Raw genomic sequence first — 22404 nt, forward strand, 5'->3', positions numbered from 1 at the left:
TATTCAGGCTGCTGCTTTGAGCTCTAGGATCATACAGCCAGTGCCACTTTGAAATCTCCAGGGTAATCTTATCCCCAGGCACCCTCATCTGGACCTCCTGCAGACTTCCTCATACATTAAATGGCATCACCTTCCAAGCCAAAAACTTAGGAGCATCCTGGATTTCTCTCTTTCATTCCCCACCAATTAATCCATCAGCAGGACTAAAACAAACCTATACTTCTTGTCCTGGCTGACAGCCCTGCTTCTCTCTCTGACTTCATCTCACTCTGTTTCTTCACACTTACTGTGCTCCAGCCTTCCTTCTTTTCCTTAAACATGACACCATCATTCTTAGCCTAGGGCTTTTGAATTTGCTGTTTCCTCTGTCTGGAACACCCCTTCCCACCTCATTGCATGGCAAGCTTCTCATTCTTTAGGACTCAGATTATGTATCAGCTCCTTAGAGACTCGACTCATTCCTGACCTTCCGATGTGAAGTTTCTCTAAATTATTCTCAGTCACATCACTTGGTTTCTTTTCTTCATAGTACCAATTTATGTCCTTTATTTATTTACTTTTTTTTTTTTTTAGACAGGGTCTCGCTCTGTCACCCAGGCTGGAGTGCAGTGGTGTGATCTTGGTTCACTACAACCTCTGCCTCCCAGGTTCAAGTGATTCTCATGCCTCAGCATCCAGAGGAGCTGGGACAACAGGTGCCCACCACCACGCCCAGCTAATTTTTGTATTTTTAGTAGAGATGGGGTTTCGCCATGTTGGCCAGACTGGTCTTGAATTCCTGACCTCAGGTGATGTGCCCACCTTGGCCTCCCAAAGTGCTGGGATTACAGGCGTGAGCCACTGCGCCTGGCTTAGGGATGTCTTATTTTTTATTGTACCTAGCAGGGTACCTAGTACACTGCATTAATTAACAAATGAATGACTAAAATAAGCTTTCTAATTCAAAAAGTACATCTTTTAGAGAGTCAAGTTTTTATATCAATTATAAGGTTAGTGGTAAGTGCATTTCTTGTTCTAGGACCTTTAATAGAGCTACATTTGGGGCCGGGTGTGGTGGCGCACGCCTGGAATCTCAGCACTTTGGGAGGCTGAGGTGGGTGGACCACCTGAGGTCAGGAGTTCAAGACCAGCCTGGCCAACATGGTGAAACCCCATCTCTACTAAATACAAAAAATTAGCTAGGCGTGGTGGCACGTGCCTGTAATCCCAGCTACTTGGGAGGCTGAGGCAGGAGAATCGCTTAAACCCAGGAGGTGGAGGTTGTAGTGAGCTGAGATTGTACCATTGCACTCCATTCTAGGCAACAAGAGCAAAACTCCATCTCAGACAAAACAAAAACAAAATAAATATATCTACATTGGTGGGGAAGATAACTGTTTTTTTAAAAAGCCAGAATTAGACTATTCACAATCCAGCCATGGCAGAGCTAGCACCTGATTAGCTCCTAATCAATACCAGAAGATATTCTAGAGAATGTAGTTGTTTCAGGATGTATATGAATAGTGTATATACATATAACACATAACACATATTATAATAGCTACTCTGTATGGAGTCCCTCCTATGTGACAGGCATTGTGCTAAGTGCTTTATAAGCACTCTTTTGATTAGTCCTCACACACAAAAACCCCTGTAAGGTAAGTACTAGTATTATGCCCACTTTACAGTTGAGAAACCTGTGGTTTAGAGAAGTATCTTACTAGTTGGAATTCAAACCTAGGTGGGCCTGATTCCAGAGCCTGTTACTCTACTGTCTAGCATGTCCTGCTAGATTCCTACCGATGCCATAAGATATGGGTAGGTACCACTGGCCCAGTAGGTACTGCAAGGCAGGTACTACTGGCCCAGTTTTAGGCATAAGGAAGCAAAGGTTCAGAAATATTGAGTGACTTGCCTGAGATCATCAGCTAGTTAGTGGTGGCCTGGAATTGAGTCCAAGTCCTTTTGACTTTAATCCCAGGACTCATTTTGCTATAGCTTATAGACCCTCTTGGGCAAAAGACAAGAGGTGAGACTGGGCAGGATGTATATGCCATGGGCCCTAGGGACCAAGGAAGGGAAAAGTATGCTATGGAAATAGCAGATATTCCTCTCTCCCACAGGCATTCCTAGAGAAGTATGGATACCTCAATGAACAGGTCCCCAAAGCTCCCACCTCCACTCGATTCAGCGATGCCATCAGGTAGGGTGGAGGGATGTGGAGGACTTGGGGTAGGGGTGCTAGGATGCCAAGCTGTGGCCATTTCCTCCCTCCTCCTGGAAGCCTGGCTGGCCACACCCCAGGGAGGCAGACCTCCCTGCCCTCACCCTTACCACTCACCCCTCCCCTTGTGGTCCTTTCCTCCTGATAGAGCGTTTCAGTGGGTGTCCCAGCTACCCGTCAGCGGTGTGCTGGACCGCGCCACCGTGCGCCAGATGACTCGTCCCCGCTGCGGGGTTGCAGATACCAACAGTTATGCGGCCTGGGCTGAGAGGATCAGTGACCTGTTTGCTAGACACCGGACCAAAATGAGGCGTAAGAAACGCTTTGCAAAGCAAGGTAAGCACTGTTAAAATCTGGCTAGGCTAAGATTTCCCAAAGTCTTGAAGCCAATGGCTAGGAAAACAGCTGAGCCTGGGACTGGACTTTATCAGTAACCTCTCTTCCCTAGGGCACGGGAGGAGTGGGTGAATAGGAACTCTTGGCTTGAGGACCATGATTGTGAATACAGACGTTTAAGTCAGAATGACACCTACATTGATGAATTTTCATTGTACATTTTTCCAGATCAAACCCCACAAAACCCACGTAATTCCTTGATCAATTTTCAATGCAGGGCAGTTAAACTGTTGCTAACATTTTTCATTTATATTTACTGAAGTTATTTTCATCAGAATTCATTCTTTTTCTTTTTTTTTTTTTTTGAGACAGAGTCTCGCTCTGTCACCCAGGCTGGAGTGCAGTGGCTGGATCTCAGCTCACTGCAAGCTCCGCCTCCTGGGTTTACGCCATTCTCCTGCCTCAGCCTCCCGAGTAGCTGGGACTACAGGCACCCGCCACCTCGCCTGGCTAGTTTTTTGTATTTTTTAGTAGAGACGGGATTTCACGGTGTTAGCCAGGATGGTCTCGATCTCCTGACCTCGTGATCCACCCGTCTCGGCCTCCCACAGTGCTGGTATTAGAATTCATTCTTTTTCAAATGGTTATTAAACAAAGTTGTGATTCATAAGATTTACTTTGTCCATAGCATATTTTTAACCACTTTATTGAGATATAGTTCACATCCCATACAATTTACCCATTTAAAGTGTACAATTCAGTGGTTTTTAGGATATTTGCGGAATTGTGCAACCGTTACCACAATCTAATTCCAGAACATTTCATCACCCGGAAAAGAAACTCCATGCCCATTAGCAGTCATTCCCCCTTCTCCCCTTCCCCTAGCCTGTGGCAACCACTAATCCACTTCTGTCTCAGTGGATTTGCCTCTTTTAAACATTTCATCACAGCACAGTTTGCACATTACAGTTTCTGCTGTCATAATTTTCCTTTTGTAGCTTTATTTTGTTTCTTCCTTTTCTCCTCCTCCTTCTTTTAGCCAAATTTAATATTCCAGGGGTTAAGTGGTACAGATCTAAGATTTATGAAGATTTGATTCTTTTGTCAGTTTTTCACAAATAGCGAGTTTTACTATACATAATTTTTTTTGAGACAGTCTTGTTCTGTTGCCCAGGCTGGAGTCAGTGGCGCAATCTCAGCTCACTGCAACCTCCGCCCCCTGGGTTCAAGCGATTCTCCTGCCTCAGCCTCACAAGTAGCTGGTACTACAGGCGCACGCCACCACGCCCGGCTCATTTCTGGATTTTTAGTAGAGACAGGGTTTTGCCATGTTGGCCAGGCTGGTCTCAAACCCACCTCGGCCTCCCAAAAGGCTGGGATTACAGGCGTTAGCCACCGCGCCTGGCCTACCATGCGTAATTTTAACAACCTGATTGTTTTTACTAAGTCTAATTTTCTCTGCTCAATTTTTGCAGCTTTCAAGATTTCTAACAAGATGGGGGTTTTTAACCAGATTTTCATCTATCATTAATTTTACTGTGAACACTTTGGGCCATTGCTACTTTTAATGTGCTTAATTGACTACTTTTACTGATAGTATTCATTAGGAACAGGACAGAAGGCACATAGTTTGTTCTCATTTCTTAACTAACCTGTAGGGAAATTGTGGGCAGTTCCCCTTCACTGTTGGAGAGCAGCTGTTTCCAGGTGTTTGCCAACCCAATTCTGCTTCACCTACACGCCCAGCCACTCTAGGTCCTCAGTACTGACTACTTGCCTTCCTGGTAAAGCAAGGAGTCAGCAATGGGGTCTGGCTCCAGAGGCACTGGTAGAACAGAGAGCAGCATCCCTGGAGCCAGAGGCCCTGGGTTCAACTCTCAGCTGTGTGGCCTGGGCCAGGTCACTTTGCTCACTGAGGCTCCGTTCCTTCATCCGAGACATAGGCCCTTCTAGGTTGCAAAGGAGAGATGGTCCCTGATTACCAGGTGGAAGGGGCTTGTTGTGAGAATGCAGTGGAAAGTGGGGCAGCCCCAGAAACAGTCCAGCAGCTATACTTTGACCTGAGCTCTGGGGCTGCTTCCTTCTGGCTGTATCTCACCTTCTCACTCCCCAAAGGAAGGATCTAATAGAGTTCGTCACTGTACAATTTCGAGCATCTCTCTCTCTCTCTCTCTTTTTTTTTTTTTTTTTTTTGAGATGAAGCCTCGCTCTTTCACCCAGGCTGAAGTGCAGTGGCGCAGTCTCGGGTGACTGCAACCTCCACCTATGGGGTTCAAGCAATTCTTCTGCCTCAGCCTCCTGAATAGCTAGGATTACAGGCACATGCCACCATGACAGGCTAATTGTGTGTGTGTGTGTGTGTGTGTGTGTGTGTGTGTGTGTATTTTTAGTAAGGACGGGGTTTCACCATGTTGGCCAGGCTGGTCTCAAGCTCCTGACCTTAGGTGATTGCCCACCTCGGCCTCCCAAAGTGCTGGGATTACAGGTGCAAGCCACCGTGCCCAGCCAGAGCATCTCTTTTTGATAGAGGATAGTATTACTCAGTTGCCAAATAAAATACAGGATGCCCAGTTAAATTTGAATTTCAGATGAACAACAAATAGTTTTTTTAAGTTAAAAAAAGAAATGTATCTGGCAGCTGGACACAGTGGCTCACATCTTTGATCCCAGCGCTTTGGGAGGCAGAGGTGGGTGGATCACCTGAGGTCAGGAGTTTGAGACCAGCCTGGCCAACATGGTAAAACCCTGTCTCTAGTAAAAATACAAAAAGTAATTAGCCCGGTGTGGTGGCACATACCTGTAATCCTAGATACTCGAGGCTGAGGCAGAATAATTCCTTGAACCTGAGAGGTAGATGTTGCAGTGAGCCAAAATTGTGCCACTGCACTCTAGCCTGGGTGACTGAGTGAGACTCACTCTCAAAACAAAGAAAAAAGAAACTCATCTGGCAACCTCATTGCAGGTACCTGCTCTTCCTACCTACCTGCAGGCCTTTTGTTCTTTCATGAGCTGGCAGAGGTTGGGGGCACCAGGGTGTATCTGGGTAGAAAAGGAAAGAAGAGGGGAATGTATATTTATTGAGTATGCACTACATGCCCAGCAGTTCCACGTTGCTGTATCATTTAAGCCTCACATCTTATCATGGGGAAAGTCTTATCAACCCCATTTTGCACATAAGGAAACTGAGGCTTGGAGAGATTCCATCATTTGTTATGTAAGTTTGCAAGTAGAGATACTGGGATTCTAACCCATGTTCTTTCCACAGTGTCAATTCCCTGCTGGGAGTCAGAACTCCAGGGTTCTGTCCAGGCAAAGCTTTTAGCTCTCCTCCCCCTTCCCATACTTTTTCCTTCCCTCTTTCTTTTTGAACTGTGGAGCAAGGGTGTCAGGGGGTACAATGCCAGGTGCTACTAGGGCCTGGGGGTCACCACGAAAACCAGCCCTCCCTGGCCAGGAGTTTGGGACAGGGCCTGAAGCGGTTAGCTTTCTCCATGGGAGCAAATCTGGAGGGAGACAGGGGCAAGGGCTCAGGCTGCTGGCCCCCGGCCAGGTCCTTTCTTCCTGGCAGGCACACTAGTGACACCCCCTACCCTGCTCCTCTCTCAGGAAAACAGTCATTTTCTTTCAAGTTCCATTCCTATTCATCCTCCCTATCCTTCCCCCAAACACACACATGCACACACTCAGAGTTTCCTACAGGATTTTATTCTGAGACCTGTCGCCTTCACTGGCGGCCTAGAATGAGAAAACTGCCCACCACCCCCTCTTCTGCCTGGGAAGTGAGGGGCCCCGCTAGCTGCAAAGAGGCAGAAGGAGCCATCTCACACTATGCTAGTGGATTAAAGGTTTGTGAGGGGAAAGAAAGCCTGGGAGACTGTCCCCACAGCAGGGTGTGAAAGAGCCCAGCGCCAGACAGTCTGGTGCCCAGTGAAGACTCACAGTGTGCCCAGCAGAAATGTGACTGGCACATCACAAACCCTCAGCTGCACCTCTGGACCCCAGGCCTTCCCTCTGCCTTCCTTGTCTCCCTCGCTTCCTTAGAGTCATTCCCTCTCCCCTCGTTAAGTGTTGGTCACTGGCTGGGAGGCAGAGGTTGGGTAGTTGCCAGGCCAAACAGGCCCAGGGAGGCGGCATTGCCTTGAATGGAGCTTGACTCGGGGGTGGGAGAAGGGATGTGCCCCTCCCCCACTTGCATTGGTGAGGAGAAGGGAATCCAGCTCCTCTGCTCTCCAAGACCCTCCCTTACATCTGGAGAATCTCAGCTCGTGCTTTGACCAGAAGGAATGATGTTTGGGCAGATTTATAGAGTCCTGGCAAATGTGCCTGCCTGTCTATGTGGGATAATGGAAGAGCCCTGGATTAGGTGTCAGGGCCTGCCTCATCTACTCACTCATTCTGGGATCCTGGGCAGGCCCCTTGTCCTGGGGTCTCAGGTCTCAGTTATCACACCCTTGGCCCAAGAGTCCTGCCTCCAAGCCGTGAGTCTTCCACTTGAGGTTATAATCCCAGCCCCTGAGTTTGCAGGGCTCAGAAATAGCCCACAAGAAACTCGAGATCTGGCCCTTCCAGCCATGCTGCTGCCGGGTTCATGCTGAGCTGCAGATGGGCCCAGACTCAGTTGACGGGGGCTGGGGCAAGGGGCCAGAGTCTCAGCCCTCAGGGAGGAGTTGTAATTTGGGGCAAAGGGAGAAAAACCCTTAACTAAGCAGAGATGGAAAACTTTCTCTCAGTCAGTGACAAAACACACCCTTTGTTCTTATTTGTTTTCACCTCAGAGCTCTCCAGAGTCCCTGAGGAAGCGAGGAGGAGAGGGGCAGGAAAGAACCTCAAATGAATGAGTCTTGTGGTTGTTGGCTGGCCATAGACCCCAGGCCCTGGAAAGGGCAGAGTGAAGTATCTAGAGGTGGCAGGAGGGTGTGAGGCCTGAAGAGAGATGGTGGGGGGCTGGGGGAGTCACAGCTGTGGCCTCTGTGGCCCCACTCGCCTCCGTTCTGACACTGCAGGCGGGGGCTGGGATTTGCTGGTAGCAACAGACACAGAACTGTTTTCAGACTCAGCCCAGGCTGTGGGGAAGAATAAGACCCTAGACCAAGGGTTCAGACAGACTCCTTCAGATTGGGGGCTTCTCCTGGGCAGAGGCTGCATCCCCTCCAACACACTGGGACCTCCACAGTCCAAGCCACTGCACTGGGGACTATCCAGGGTAAGGGGAGTCCTCTCAGTCTGAGGGCTGCCCTCAGCCAGGTAGTATTGCCCTAGTCAAAGCGGGAGCTGCCTAGGGCAAAAATTATGTCTTCCCCATCAGACCAGGGGCTGCTGGGAGAGGGCCTACACCTCGCCATCGTACTGGGTCTGTGAGGGCCAGACTCAGGCTCTGCAGCAGGTGTGACTGACGTGGGCTTTCTGGGTGGCAGGTAACAAATGGTACAAGCAGCACCTCTCCTACCGCCTGGTGAACTGGCCTGAGCGCCTGCCGGAGCCGGCAGTTCGGGGCGCCGTGCACGCCGCCTTCCAGTTGTGGAGCAACGTCTCAGCGCTGGAGTTCTGGGAGGCCCCAGCCACAGGCCCCGCTGACATCCGGCTCACCTTCTTCCAAGGGGACCACAACGATGGGCTGGGGAACGCCTTTGATGGCCCAGGTGCTGACACAAAGCCTCCCTCCCACACAGCAGGAGGGGAACCCAACTTGGAGAGGCAGTTTGGGGGTGGCAATGAAGTATTCACCCTCCCTGTGGCCTTGGCAGAGCCACATCTCCCTGCGAAAAACCCTCAGTCTCCTCATCCTAAAATGGGAACAGTGGTCCTTGCTTTATTATGTGTGTCACATGTCTGAATGGACAGTCAGATGAAGCTCTGCAAGAAAAATGCTTTGCAAATTCTAAAGAGTATTATGCATTCTGGGAGAATTTCCTAAGGTCTCATCATCCATCCTCTGCCTCTAGACAGGCCTGTGCTTCTCTTGTTCTCCACAGTGGATGTTCACTCCAGAGCCCTAAAACACATCCACTGCCCACCACTGCTCTCCCACCCCCAAATAACACACCTGCTGCCACAGGGCAAGAGGCACCCTACTCCTGACAACCCCAACAGGGAAGTGCTTTATATACCTACACCACAGATAGTTCTGTTTGTCCCCAACCTGAAGGTTCTGGCTGCAACTTAAACCACTCTCTTCCCCTTCTGCCCAACGCTGGCCTTCAGAACCTGAGTATAGGCTATTTGCATATTTCCTCTCCTAATGAAGAAAGGAAACCTGATCAGACCCCTTCAGGCTGGGGACTTAAGCCCTTGTATGGCCTGGGAACTTGAGCCCCCATCTCCCTCGCACCCTCCTGCTTTCAGTCAAGCCCACCTACAGCAAAGCCCACCTACAGCAAAGCCCACATCTAGGCCCTGCTGCTGGGACCTGGATTAGGACCAAGAGAAATCTAGGCTTTGCAAGAATCCACATGTAGTGCACACATGCACTTATTTGTAACTGACTTCATCCACGTGATCTACCTAAGATGGTTCTATCCATACCTAGTTAAGACAGCACTGCACTGGGAGTGAGGACTTTGGGATCCCCAAGCAGCTCTCCGATTTGGGACAGATACTTTGTCTTTTTGAATAGTGGTCTTCTCCTCTCCCAAAGCTGCCCATCCGTCTCCCAGTGAGAGTTGAATAGAGTGAACAGTGCTCGAAACAGCTGGAGGCGTATTCAAAATAAGCAAGTATTCCTCCTACACACGGCTGACTTTCCATGCCCCAGGAGGCTCTCCTTTTAGTCCAGCCCCCATCTTTGTCAGTCCCAGTTGGCCTGGGGTCCAAGAAGGCAAAGCTGGAGGAACCCTCAACAAGCTTCTATGTAAACTTTATTCTAGTGCAGTTTTCTGACTCCTGTGTCAGGGTCACCTGCCCCTGTAGAAGGTGAATCGTTAGGGGTGGTACCCTGGCACCTGCACATGTAATAAGCTCCATCTGGGGCACACTAAAAGCTTGAAAATCACTGATCCAGCCCAACTCCCTCTGCTCATTCCTATTAGAAGTAGAGAGAGGCCCCCCAGAGGTGCCCTGGCAGAGGAGGGCAAGAATATATATATAATATTTAATAATTATTATATATATTATATTTAATTATAATTATATATAAATAATAAAAGTATATACTTTTTATTAAAGAAAATATACATACATATAGAAGTGAACCATCTCAAGTTTAGCCTGATGAACTTTCATACACTGAACACTCCCAGCACCCAAATCAAGAAACAGAAGGTCCTATCATGCCTCCTTTTAGGGGTAACTATACTCTACCTACTTCTAGATATTTTTGAAAGTAATTCATATGTAGCCCTTATTATGTGCTAGGCACTGTTCCAAGGATCACTTTTTTGTTGTTGTTGTTTCATTTTTTTTGTTTTTTTTTTTTGTGTGTGTCTATGTGTGTGTGTTTTGTTTTGTTTTGTTTTGAGACAGGGTCTCACTCTGTCACCCAGGCTGGAGTGCAGTGGCGCAATCACAGCTCACTGCAGCCTTGACCTCCTGGGACTCAAGAGAGCCTCCCCACCTCAGCCTCCTAAGGAGCTGGGGCTACAGGTGCACACCACCACACCTAGCTAATGTTTTTGGTTTTTAGCAGAGACGAGGTCTTGCTTTGTTCCCCAGGCTGGTCTTGAACTCCTGGACTCAAATGTTACTCCCACATCAGCCTCCCAAAGTGCTGGGATTACAGGCGTGAGCTACCGCACCCTGCTGCATGATTTGTAATACACATGTACACACACACATGCACACACACACTTATTATTCAGAACAGCTCTGTGAGGAAGAAGCTCACCATCATCATTCCTATTTGCAAATCAGGAAGTTAAGACAGAGAGAGGTTAAGCTAAATACTGAAGGTCACACAGCTAGTAGATTGTAAAAGTAGGTATGGCACCCAAATTGGTGGGCCCATGCCATACCTGCACCACAGTGCCTCTTAGGCCTCCACAGCCTAGTCATCTGTTCACCTCTGCACGCATCAGGTTCTGTCAGACTTTAGGAGGGGAACTGTACAGCAGAAAACAGCCACACATACCCCAGTGGCATTTGCCCTGGGCCGTGAGTACTTGGGGGCATCGTGGGCCGTGGCAGCCCCTGACCTTCTGCCCCGCCTGCAGGGGGCGCCCTGGCGCACGCCTTCCTGCCCCGCCGCGGCGAAGCGCACTTCGACCAAGACGAGCGGTGGTCTCTGAGCCGCCGCCGCCGCGGGCGCAACCTGTTCGTGGTGCTGGCGCACGAGATCGGTCACACGCTCGGCCTCACCCACTCGCCCGCACCGCGCGCGCTCATGGCGCCCTACTACAAGAGGCTGGGCCGCGACGCGCTGCTCAGCTGGGACGACGTGCTGGCCGTGCAGAGCCTGTATGGTAAGGCCTCCGGACATGCCCCGCTCTTGGTCCCACCCTTGCCCCCCGGGCCTTCTGTCCTTGAACGTCAGCTCCTCAAATATGATTTCCCATCCTAAGCGCATAGATCTGGCCTCCCTGTCGGCGATTCGTCCCAATTCTAAAGCCCCATGCCCTCCTCAAATCTGAAAAACTCGGACTCTTGCTCCCCCAAGTCCATGGCCCTCATCTCTCCATCAGTCCCAACCAATTCCTGTGCACAGTCCCCCCAGCCCCAGCCCCTTGCGTTCCACTTACTGGATTTCTGCGCAACCTCCAGCCTCCGGAGCTCCCGCTCACATCATGTCCCGGCCCCATCACCCATACCCAATCCTCGGGCCCACCTCTTCCCCCATCCCAGACCCCAAAGCCTTCATTCCTGCCCCAGCCACTAGCTCTCCCCGAGCCTTTCTCTCACCATGACGCTGATGCCCACTACCCCCAAAACCTGCCCACCTCTGCCTGGTGATGGGCTCAGACCAGGTCTTCTTCCCCAGGGTGGGCCAGTGCTACTGCCGTGGGACCTATCTCAGCGCAGCGCTGTCTCAGAGTGCCATGGGCAGAGCCAGGAGGCCTGGGTTCAAGTCACCTTCTATCCCTGATTAGCAGATGCTCTTGGGCATTTTCCCTCTGTGAGCCCTCAGTTTCACCTTCTGTGAAAAGGGATAACAATTGAGGCCCTGCTTACCTCACAGGGCTGTTGTGCTACTGGGTATGCGCATGCTTTGTAGCCTGAGAAACTTATACCCCGTAATACTAACATCTAGTATTTCATGAGTACCTACTGTGGGCAAGGCACTTGACATGCAACACACCCATGAAGTATGCTTCTTTTCGTCCACAGATCAAAATAATGGGGCTCAGAGAGGTTAGGTAACTTGCTCAGGGTCATGCAGCTAGGAAATTGCAGACTGGGATTCAGGTGATGGCACCAAATAATAAGCTTGTTGGACTCTGCTTCACTCCTCTCATAAGTGAAGGATAGTGATGTAATTATTATAATTGCTGTAATTATCACAGCCTGAGTCTCTGGACTCTGCCCTCATGACACCTGTGTTGCCCAGGAATCAGGAAAGAGGACTCCCTGCCCCTTTTAGTTCCAAACCCTTGCTTGATACCCCACTCCAATTTTATCTCAGGAGGTTCCTCTGTCCCAGGATGTTGAGTAGAAGATTCCTGAGTTTAGTTTGATGGTTAGCACCGACAACCAGAAACAACTCTTTCTTTTTTCTTTTTGAGATGGAGTCTCGCTCTGTTACCCAGGCTAGAGTGCAGTGGCATGATCTTGGCTCACTGCAACCTCCACCTCCCGGATTCAAGTGATTCTCCTGCCTCAGCCTCCCAAGTAGCTGGGACTACAGGTGTGGGCCACCATGCCTGGTTAATTTTTGTATTTTTAGTAGAGACAGGGTTTCACCATTGGCCAGGCTGGTCTCAAACTCCTAACCTCAAGTGAACTGCCTGCCTCGGCCTTCCAAAGTACTGGGATTACAGGTGTGAAACACCACTCCTGGCCCAGGAGCAACTCTTAACCCCCACTCCCACTCTCCTTCCTTGCCCCTCATATTAAATAATCATGAAAGTAACCAAGGGAAGGTCTTGAGTGCACAGCATACCCTCCACTCTATGTGTGTTCTCTCTCTCATTTCCTTACTCACAAAGGGAAGCCTCTAGGGGGCTCGGTGGCCGTCCAGCTCCCAGGAAAGCTGTTCACTGACTTTGAGGCCTGGGACTCCCACAGCTCCCAAGGAAGGCGCCCTGAAACCCAGGGCCCTAAATACTGCCACTCTTCCTTCGATGCCATCACTGTAGGTAAGAAGGTCCAACTGGGGCTTTGCTTCTTTATTCTCTCCTTCCACATCTCTTAGGATCTCCAGAGCTGGAGTACAAGGTGTGGGGATGGATTGTAAAAGCCAGAAATCCCAAGCCACAAGCATGCTGCAAGTAGCAGCCCCACACCAAGCAAAACACTGCTTCTTCCTGCCCACTTTCCCCTCTGCGCCAACTGTACACACCATACCCTACCCTTCTCCATTTGGGAAACTGGCTTCCAGGACAGCATCTTCCCTGGAAAGCCAGCAGGAAGCTGATGGTCACTCCTCAACTCTCTCTTGTCTCTGGGCAGACAGGCAACAGCGACTGTATATTTTTAAAGGGAGCCACTTCTGGGAGGTGGCACCTGATGGCAACGTCTCAGAGCCCCGCCCACTACAGGAAAGGTGGATCGGGCTGCCCCCCAACATTGAGGCTGCTGCAGTGTCATTGGAGGATGGAGATTTCTACTTCTTCAAAGGTACTGGCTCTGGGGCAGCTGGGAAAACTGAGCCCTAGAGAGGGGAGGTGTCCTGCCCAAGGTCAAAAGGACAAAAGAGGGGAAGACTCTCACACGAGTCCATCGTGGAGTCTCTATTCCAATTTGAACCTGTGACCCCAGGGGAGACTCTATCAGAAGATACCTTTCAGGGATGGATTAGGGAGCAGCAAGTGTCAAGGTCCCAGGGACAGTTTCAGAGAGGAGTCTAGAGGGAAGCAGAGGACGGCTCTAGAATTCTGCAATTCAGCAGAAAGAGCTGGATCTTCCTTGGAATCCTAGCCGTGTGGGGTTGGACGTGTCGCTTAACTTTTGGAGTGTGCATTTCTCGAATGGAGAAAACAATACCTCAGATTTTCTGGGGAAGGAGTATGAAAAGAGAATATTGCCTGAAGAGTGTACAATATCTTACCAGATACATGGTAATACTTAGGTAAATAGTATTCATTCATTTTTTATTCATTCAACCAATATTGAGTGCCTTGTATGCACTAGACACGGTTGGATATGTTAGGGATACAGGAGTGAACGAAACAAAAATCCTTGCCCTCGTAGAATTATTAGTAGTGATGGCAGTGGAGAAAGCGCTGGGCCTTCCTTTCGAAGCTATCTGCCCTCTGCTGACACCTGCTGGAAGTCTAGACAATAACAGTAGTCGCTACTACCGTCCTGCTATTTATAACTAATTAGTAGTGCAATCCATTCGATTGGTATGAATACCAACCATCGTGGGCTCCAGCTTAAAGGAGAGCAGAGGTATGGGGGACAGAGGTAGGGTAGAGAGCTCACCCTGGCTCTCCCAATTTCCCACAGGGGGACGATGCTGGAGGTTCCGGGGCCCCAAGCCAGTGTGGGGTCTCCCACAGCTGTGCCGTGCAGGGGGCCTGCCCCACCACCCCGACGCCGCCCTCTTCTTTCCTCCTCTGCGCCGCCTCATCCTCTTCAAGGGTGCCCGCTACTACGTGCTGGCCCAAGGGGGACTGCAAGTGGAGCCCTACTACCCCCGAAGTCTGCAGGACTGGGGCGGTATCCCTGAGGAGGTCAGCGGCGCCCTGCCGAGGCCCGACGGCTCCGTCATCTTCTTCCGAGATGACCGCTACTGGCGCCTGGACCAAGCCAAACTGCGGGTGACCACCTCAGGCCGCTGGGGCACCGAGCTGCCCTGGATGGGCTGCTGGCACGCCAACTCAGGGAGTACCCTGTTCTGAAGGCACCTCCTCATCTCAGAAACTGGTGGTGCTCTCAGGGCAAAATCGTGTTCCCCACCCCTGGGGCAGAACCCGTCTTAGAAGCCTCTGAGTCCCTCTGCAGAAGACCAGGCAGCAAAGCCTCCATCTGGAAGTCTGTCTGCCTTTGTTCCTTGAAGAATGCAGCATTGTCTTTGTCTGTTCCCACCACATGGAGGTGGGGGTGGGATCAATCTTAGGAAAAGCAAAAAAGGGTCCCAGATCCCTTGGCCCTTTCCTCCAAGGACTTCTATCCTCCCCAGGCCTTTGTTTCTTCTACTAAGGGTACAGTTCCTTTCAAGAGGTGACAGCACTGGGATCCAAACAGCGGGATGAAAAACTCAGCAGAGAGATTAGAGACCATTTTGCAAGACTGCCCTTCTCCTCAGGACCTCCTGGCTCAGTTCTTTTTTTTTTTTTTTTTTGAGACAGAGTCTGACTCTGTCGCCCAGGCTGGAGTGCAGTGGTGGGATCTCAGCTCACTACAAGCTCCACCTCCCGGGTTTACGCCATTCTCCTGCCTCAGCCTCCCGAGTAGCTGGGACTACAGGCGCCTGCCACCTCGCCCAGCTAGTTTTTTTTTGTATTTTTTAGTAGAGACGGGGTTTCACTGTGTTAGCCAGGATGGTCTCGATCTCCTGACCTCGTGATCCGCCCGTCTCGGCCTCCCAAAGTGCTGGGATTACAGGCTTGAGCCACCGCGCCCGGCCTTGGCTCAGTTCTTAGAAAACAGTGTCATATTTAGTCAGAGGCCCCACCCCCAGGAAGCATGGATGGGGATGAGGGCTTAGGTGTCTCCAACCTCAGAGGCCCTTTGTGGGGTCAGGACGTAGAGTGGGAGGGAGACTAATGCAGGCCTGCTAGTCCCTGGCTTTTTGTCCAGGGCTAGAATAAAGAGGCGCCTTCAGCTGGTGGGCCGAGAGGCAGGAAGCAGCCTTCCTTGGAGCAGTTCTTCCATCCTTTGAGAGCAGGTGGGCATGGGTGCAGGGGAGGCCAAGGCCATGCTCTTCCATCCAAGCCAGGACCAGCCAGCTGCGTGTGTGTGTGTGTGTGTGTGTGGAGCTGTGATGGAGAGAGGGTGCCTGCCTCTCCTCAAAAAGCAAAATGTCCTTGCCCCCCAGGCCAGATGGAGAATGATGTGTCAAGGGGCCTTCCTGGGGGTCTGCAATGCTGCGGGCGCTGGGGATGCAGCCTGCACAACAGGCAGCCCTGCAGGCTGGGGGTGGCCTTGTGCTCTCACAATGGCCGCATTCTCCAGGCCACACACGCGGCATTCCCAAAGCTCCTGCTGTCTGGCTAAGAATAGCTGGGATTCCTGGAGAAGGAACCAGCTCCCCAGCCTCCCTGTCTTCAGCCTCCACCCATGCCAGCATTTATTTTAGCATCTGGTTTTCCAGGCTTCCCCCACCCTTCCACACCTGCTAGTGCCTCATATGCACAGCATTGACCTCAGCAAGCCAGGGCGTCTAGGGGAGGGGAGAATGGTCTGGCAAGGGTTCAGCCCTCAGCTCCCCAGGGCCATTGTTGGCCCTGCCCGTTCATTTTCTTCTCTGCGGCGAGCAGAAGGGCCTTTACCTTTGGATACAAATGTTTGTACCGTTCTGGGGTAGAGAGGGAAGAGGCTCCCTGCCCACGCTTTTACCTCTGGCTTGAACCCCAGGAGGATCATCCCCACCCGGAGCCACCGTGCCCCACCTCAAAGCACTGCCACTTTGATCAGAGGTTTTATTGAATGGTTTCAGGGAAAGAGAAAGGTTTGTCAGAGGGATGAGGGGACCTGGAGGTTATTTTCTCTAGGCGATGCCTCTGCCCACCGGGCCAGAGCAGATCTGAAATACCCAAAAGGTGAAGGTGAGGCTGTGTGAGCGGACAGAGTCAGGTGTGCTGTGGCGCTGGTGCTGCGTGGGGGCGGGGAGCCCGCGGTAGGCGCTGTTGACAGTGGGCTCTAGGTTACGCTGGGTTTTGCACTGGGGGCGCTAGGTGACAGGTGGGAACCAAGCACCAACAGTGGGCCTTCTTGCCGGATGGGGGCGCTCTGGACAGCAGTTGAGAAGGGGCGGTTCTGGGAATGTGTCTGAGAGGAGTCCGCGTTCCAAGAGAGAAGGTCGGTATGAAGTCTGGGACTAGGAAAGGATGGAAGGCACAAAGGCTGGGAGTGGGGGCGCTCAGGAGCTCCCAGCGGCCCCCGCCTTACCCAGATCCGGGTGATCCAGAACGCAGTGCGCCACATAGGCGGGGTGGCTGTGCAGACTCCTGCATTTCTTGCAGAAAAGGATTTCGCAGCTCGCACAGCCCCCGCGGCGCGGCGGTCGTTGCCGGATCTCCAACACGCACGGCTCCTCCGGGAGGCTCCGCTTCCTGCCGGCGGGGACCCCGCGCTCAGTGCCTAGGGCCGCCCCTCCTCCCTGGGGCCCGGGCACCGCGTCCCTCGTGCCCCGGCCGAGGAGCGCGCATTCACCTGTCGGTGGGAGCCGTCAGGCCGCCCAGCAGCGCCAAGGGGCCGAGCCAGCCCCAGAAGCCGCTGTCCGCGCGCCGCAGCAGCGCCACCTGCTGGGTGCTGGACTCCTGGCGCAGCGGGCAATAGGACACCGAGCGCCGCTCGCGGCCCTCGCCTTCCTCCGCCTTCCGCGGCGGCTCCTCGCCCTCCGCTGCGCTGTCCTCCGGCGGCCTCTGGTTGTCCTCGTCCTCGTCCTCGTCCTCGTCCTCCGACCCCTCCTTCCCTTCCTCCTCCGCCTCCTCGGCCCAGGGTTCTTCCGGTTCCTTCTTCCACAAGGGAGTCTTCACACCTGCGAGCCGGAAGATCAGGGCAGTCCTGCTGTCCCCGAGAAAGGGTCCGGAATAATTTTTCATTTTATTTAATTTTTTTTTTTTTTTTTTTTTTTTGAGACGGAGTCTCACTCTGTAGCCCGGGCTGGAGTGCAGTGGCCGGATCTCAGCTCACTGCAACCTCCGCCTCACTGGCTCAAGCGATTATCCTGCCTCAGCCTCCCAAGTAGCTGGGACTACAGGCAAGCCCCACTGCGCCTGGCTAATTTTTGTATTTTTAGTAGAAACGGGGTTTCGGCCGGGCGCGGTGGCTCAAGCCTGTAATCCCAGCACTTTGGGAGGCCGAGACGGGCGGATCACGAGGTCAGGAGACCGAGACCATCCTGGCTAACCCGGTGAAACCCTGTCTCTACTAAAAAATAAAAAAAAAAATTAGCCGGGCGAGGTGGCTGGCGCCTGTAGTCCCAGCTACTCGGGAGGCTGAGGCGGGAGAATGGCGTAAACCCGGGAGGCGGAGCTTGCAGTGAGCTGAGATCCGGCCACTGCACTCCAGCCTGGGCGACAGAGCGAGACTCCGTCTCAAAAAAAAAAAAAAAAAAAAAGAAACGAGGTTTCACAATGTTGGCCGGACTGGTCTCAAACTCCTGACCTCAGGTGATTTGCCCTCCTCAGCCTCCCAAAGTGCTGAGATTACAGGTGTGAGCCACCGTGCCCGGCCCTGGATACTTTTTCAGAAAAATTTTCTAAGTCCAGGCATGGTGGCTCACGCCTGTAATCTCAGCACTTTGGGAGATCGAGGCAGGCGGATGGCTTGAGCTCAAGAGTTCGAGACCAGTGTGGGCAACAAGGTGAGACTCTTTTTATTTCGCTACAAAAAACAAAACAAAACAAACAAAAAACGGCATGGTGGTGTACACCTGTGGTCCCAGCTACTTGGGAGGCTGAGGTGAGAGGAAGCTGAGTTAGGGAAGTTGAGGCTATAGTGAGCCATGATCGCACCACTGCACTCCAGCCTAGGTAAGAGTGAGACCCCTTCTCTACAATTAAAAAAAAAATTTTTTTTTTTGAGACAGGGTCTCACTATGTTGCCCAGTCTGGTCTCGAACTCCTGGCTTCAAGCAGCTCTCCTGCCTAGGTCGCCTAAAGTGTGGGTTCACAGCCACAAGCCACCTCCCCTGGCTTACTGATCCCTTTTTTTTTTTTTTTTGAGACGGAGTCTCACTCTATCGCCCAGGCTGGACTGTGGTGGTGCCATCTGGGCTCACTACAAGCTCCACCTTCCGGGTTCATGCCATTCTCCTGCCTCAGCCTCCTGAGTAGCTGGGACTACAGGAGCCCACCACCATGCCTGGCTAACTTTTCGTATTTTTAGGAGAGATGGGGTCTCACCGTGTTAGCCAGGATGGTCTCGATCTCCTAACCTCAAGATCTGCCTGCCTCGGCCTCCCAAAGTGTTGGGATTACAAGCGTGAGCCACCACACCCGGTCACTGATCCCATTTTAATAGGTGGTTATTTGTAGACTATTTTATTTTCTGAATGAGATTTCCTTCCTCCAAGTGGGTCTTGCCTTAAGGAAGCCCAGCATCTCCGCTGGTGGGGCGGGCAGGCGGGTGGGCTTACAGCACCTCTGTATGATTAGAAAAGGCGCCTTATAGTCAGGGAGATGGAAAAAGGACCCTCTGTGGGCAGGCCAATTGGGAAAAGGCTGTCCTTAGGGTGAGCCGATTAGGAAAAGGTGCCTCTGACTTCAGCCACCACTGTCCCCTCTTGCTGGTGCCTTTGTTCAGGGCACAGATACCACAAGCAGTAGCCCCAGCAGGATGTTCTTGGACTGACATGGAAGCTAAGCTGGCCTCTCCTAGAAGGTGTCCCCCACCCATTCAGCAAACATTCACCAGGCTTCTTGCATTCTGTGTCTGTCACAGGATGTAAAGGAAAGAGGGGAGGAGGGCAGGGAAGACACAACTCGTGGAGTTTGCTGTGGAAGTCAAGAAACATTTCTAGGCCGGGCACAGTGGCTCATGCCTGTAATCCCAGCACTTTGGGAGGCCGAGGCAGGTGGATCACCTGAGGTCGGGAGTTCGAGACCAGCCTGGCCAACATGGAGAAACCCTGTCTCTACTAAAAATACAAAATTAGCCAGGCATGGCAGTGCATGCCTGTAATTCCAGCTACTCAGGAGGCTGAGACAGGAGAATCACTTGAACCCGGGGCGGGGGTGGAGGTTGCGGTGAGCCGAGATCACGCCATTGCATTCCAGCCTGAGCAACAAGAGCGAAACTCCGTCTCAAAAAAGAAGAAAAGAAAAACGTTTCTATCGATCCCAGTCCATCCTATTTAAAGAGCAAAGGAAATGCTCATAATTGGTGTTTTATGAGGCGAGGCCTAGTACACAGCTAGAAAAGGGTTCCAGAGATGTTTCAGGAGGAAAGGGAGGAGGAAAAGGGGTTGAAAAGAAAGGGTTGGACATTGAGTGCTGCGCTATGGAATTTGGACTTTGCCTGTCAGCAGTGAGGAGCCACTGAACATTCTTGTAGAAGGACATGTTCCAAGCTGTCTTTTAGGATGTTCCTTCTGACAAGACAGAGGGAGACCCCACTTAGGAGTCATTACAGTGGTCCAGGCCAGAAAAGACAAGGCCTGAACAAGAGCATGTGGAAATGATGAAGCAGATGTGAAGACTATTCTGGAGCCAGATGTGGTGGCTGACACCTGTAATCCCAGCACTTTGGGAGGCCAAGGTGGGAGGATCACTTGACCCTGGGAGGTTGAGACTGCAGTGAGCTATGATGATAACGCCACTGTACTCCAGCCTGGGTGACGCAGCAGGACTGTTTCTAAAACAAACAAACAAACAAAAACAGGCCAGGCACGGTGGTTCACGCCTGTAATCCCAGGATTTTGGGAGGCCAAGGTGGGTGGATCACTTGAGGTCAGGAGTTTGCTACTAGCCTGGCCAACTACTAAAAATACAAAATACAAAAATTAGCTGGGTGCTGTGGCATGTTCCTGTGGTCTCAGCTCCTCGGGAGTCTGAGGCACGAGAATCGCTAGAACCCGGAAGGCAGAGGCTGCAGTGAGCCGAGATCTCGCCACTGCACTCCAGTCTGGGTGACAGAGCAAGACTCTCTCTCCAAAAAAAAAAGTATTCAGGAAGGGGAAAGGACAGGGCTTGCAGGTACATGAATGGGTAACTGAGAAGAGGTTGGACATCATGGTGATGGTCTTGACTGTCCAAGCTAGGGTCAAGAGGACCTGTCCTCCAGCCCCACCCTGCCTCCAGCCCCACTCACCATGCTTATCCATTCTTCCCAAGGCTGTGCCCTGCTTTCCCTGATCAGGGACTGGGATGTGAGAGGATGCCCGGAACCCACAGAACTTTGTCTCATGTCTAGGGCCTCTATTGGATCACAAGGGGTGGGGCTAGAACCTCACCTGCCCATAAGGCTCTGCCCAGGAATAATTTCCTTTTCCAGAGCCTCCCAAAGCACTAACAACTCAGGTGTCTCCTACCTTCCCTCTTAGGAAGGCATTAAAGGGGAAGAAAGGACAGCTTTGGCCCCCAGTAAACTGGGTTCAAATCCCAGCTCTACCACATAAATATAAAAGTTATCTGATGTTCAGCATGGTATCTCTCTGACTTTCACTCTCTTCATCTGTAAGTCAGAGTAGTAGGACAGTACCAGGCTTTACCTGGCCTACAGGAAGCACTGAAAGCATTGAGTTTGTTTGTATCATTATATTCTCTCTTCCTCCTCGTGTCTTATCCTTATCCTTCTTCACCCCATACTCCCCACTTCTCCCATTTCCATTTCATTGCCTTAGTGCCAAGGAACACAAGGGAATAGGTGCCAAGTCCAGTAGGAAGTGGGACTTGGGCACGAGGAGGATATAGCTCCTGCATATTGTGTATTTGTGGGGGGCAGAGGCTGGGGAGGGAGTAAAATTATGGAGCTTCAGGAAAATCCTTTCCTTTCCTGGACTGGAAGTGGAGTATATTGGCACAGAGAGGAATGTGCAGATGGACAATGGACAGATTCAGCTCTGGAAAGCCCTCCGTCTGTTGAGAAGAGGTTGCTGACCTCAAAGAGATCCCAGTCTGATAGTGATCTGCAATCCTCCATCCAAGTCTGAGAGTGGAGGGCGATGGAGTCCCTTCCTTTGGCCATCTTTTTTTTTTTTTTTTTTTTTTTGAGAGGGAGGCTCGCTCTGTCGCCCAGACTGGAATGCAGTGGCGCGATCTCGGCTCACTGCAAGTTCCGCCTCCTGGGTTCACGCCATTCTCCTGCCTCAGCCTCCCGAGTAGCTGGGACTACAGGCGCCCGCCACCACGTCCGGCTAATTTTTTTGTCTTTTTTAGTAGAGACGGGGTTTCACTGTGTTAGCCAGGATGGTCTTGATCTCCTGACCTCGTGATCTGCCCCCCTTGGCCTCCCAAAGTGCTGGGATTACAGGCGTGAGCCACCGCACCCGGCCGCTTTGGGCATCTTAATTTGGTGGAGGCAAGTTGATGGGCTGGAGAACAGAGAGCAGACCTGCCCCAGGAATCTCCTAGTCACAAGGGGGCAACCCTATCAAGAACTGTGAAGGATCTGAAATGTTATCTTACTTGCAAGCTACCATGTTAACCAGCTGTAGTTTCATAGGTGCTGCCAGAAAACACGAGGCTCCGGGTCAGAGATAAAGGACTTTATTACTGGTGGCACAGCAACTTCGGCCTATTTACCTCAGCTTCCCTTGCTTTAATGTCTGATGAGTGACACAGATGAGTGCCAGTGAATACCGGTATATGCAGAGGTTTGCGTTACTAGGGAAATCCCAAGCTTTGGAAACCTGAATCTTTTTTTCGGGGGCGCTGAGGGGGACAGAGTCTCGCCGTTGTCCAGGCTGGAGTGCGGTGGTGCAATCTTGGCTCACTGCAACCTCCGCCTCCTGGGTTCAAGCAATTTCCTGCCTCAGCTTCCGAGTGGCTGGGACTACAGGCGCGTGTCACCACGCCTGGCTAATTTTTTGTATTTTTAGGAGAGACGGAGTTCCACTGTGTTAGCCAGGATGGTCTTGATCTCCTAACCTGGTGATCCGCCCGCCTCGGCCTCCCAAAGTGCTGGGATTACAGGCCTGAGCCACACTGTGCCCAGCCAAGAAACCT

At 51.6% G+C, this 22404-nt stretch overlaps 2 protein-coding genes across 8 annotated transcripts in view; one reads left to right on the forward strand and one right to left on the reverse strand.

Moving 5' to 3' along the window:
* MMP28 (matrix metallopeptidase 28) overlaps positions 1–14896 on the forward strand; it is a 42076-nt gene extending 27180 nt beyond the window's left edge. For 2 of the 4 annotated variants that reach the window (XM_033184136.1, XM_033184134.1), the window contains exons 2-8: positions 2103–2182; positions 2352–2539; positions 7954–8178; positions 10684–10932; positions 12613–12762; positions 13076–13243; positions 14075–14896. In XM_033184136.1, the coding sequence (XP_033040027.1) occupies positions 2103–2182; positions 2352–2539; positions 7954–8178; positions 10684–10932; positions 12613–12762; positions 13076–13243; positions 14075–14469 (1455 nt within the window). In that variant the 3' untranslated portion in view covers positions 14470–14896. The remainder of the gene's footprint in view (positions 1–2102; positions 2183–2351; positions 2540–7953; positions 8179–10683; positions 10933–12612; positions 12763–13075; positions 13244–14074) is intronic. The other 2 variants (XM_033184138.1, XM_033184137.1) reach the window with 2 other exon arrangements.
* A 1299-nt stretch (positions 14897–16195) lies between these two features.
* On the reverse strand, positions 16196–20746 carry CUNH17orf50 (chromosome unknown C17orf50 homolog). 4 transcript variants are annotated; one of them, XM_033184142.1, is made up of 3 exons: positions 20549–20746; positions 16946–17273; positions 16196–16610 (listed from the first exon to the last, which is right to left on the reverse strand). In XM_033184142.1, exons 1-3 carry the CDS (start codon positions 20559–20561, stop codon positions 16433–16435), a joined length of 519 nt encoding a protein of 172 aa, XP_033040033.1. In that variant the 5' UTR covers positions 20562–20746; the 3' UTR covers positions 16196–16432. The 4 variants fall into 4 exon arrangements, with proteins under 4 accessions (XP_033040033.1, XP_033040031.1, XP_033040030.1 ...); XM_033184140.1 differs by having other exon boundaries at positions 16196–16845; positions 16946–17299; positions 20549–20740; XM_033184139.1 differs by having other exon boundaries at positions 16196–16845; positions 16946–17302; positions 20549–20739.
* Between the last annotated feature and the right edge of the window lie 1658 nt (positions 20747–22404).

This window comes from Trachypithecus francoisi, unplaced genomic scaffold (assembly GCF_009764315.1).
Source record: "Trachypithecus francoisi isolate TF-2019V2 unplaced genomic scaffold, Tfra_2.0 Lachesis_group20, whole genome shotgun sequence".
Taxonomy (NCBI): domain Eukaryota; kingdom Metazoa; phylum Chordata; class Mammalia; order Primates; family Cercopithecidae; genus Trachypithecus; species Trachypithecus francoisi.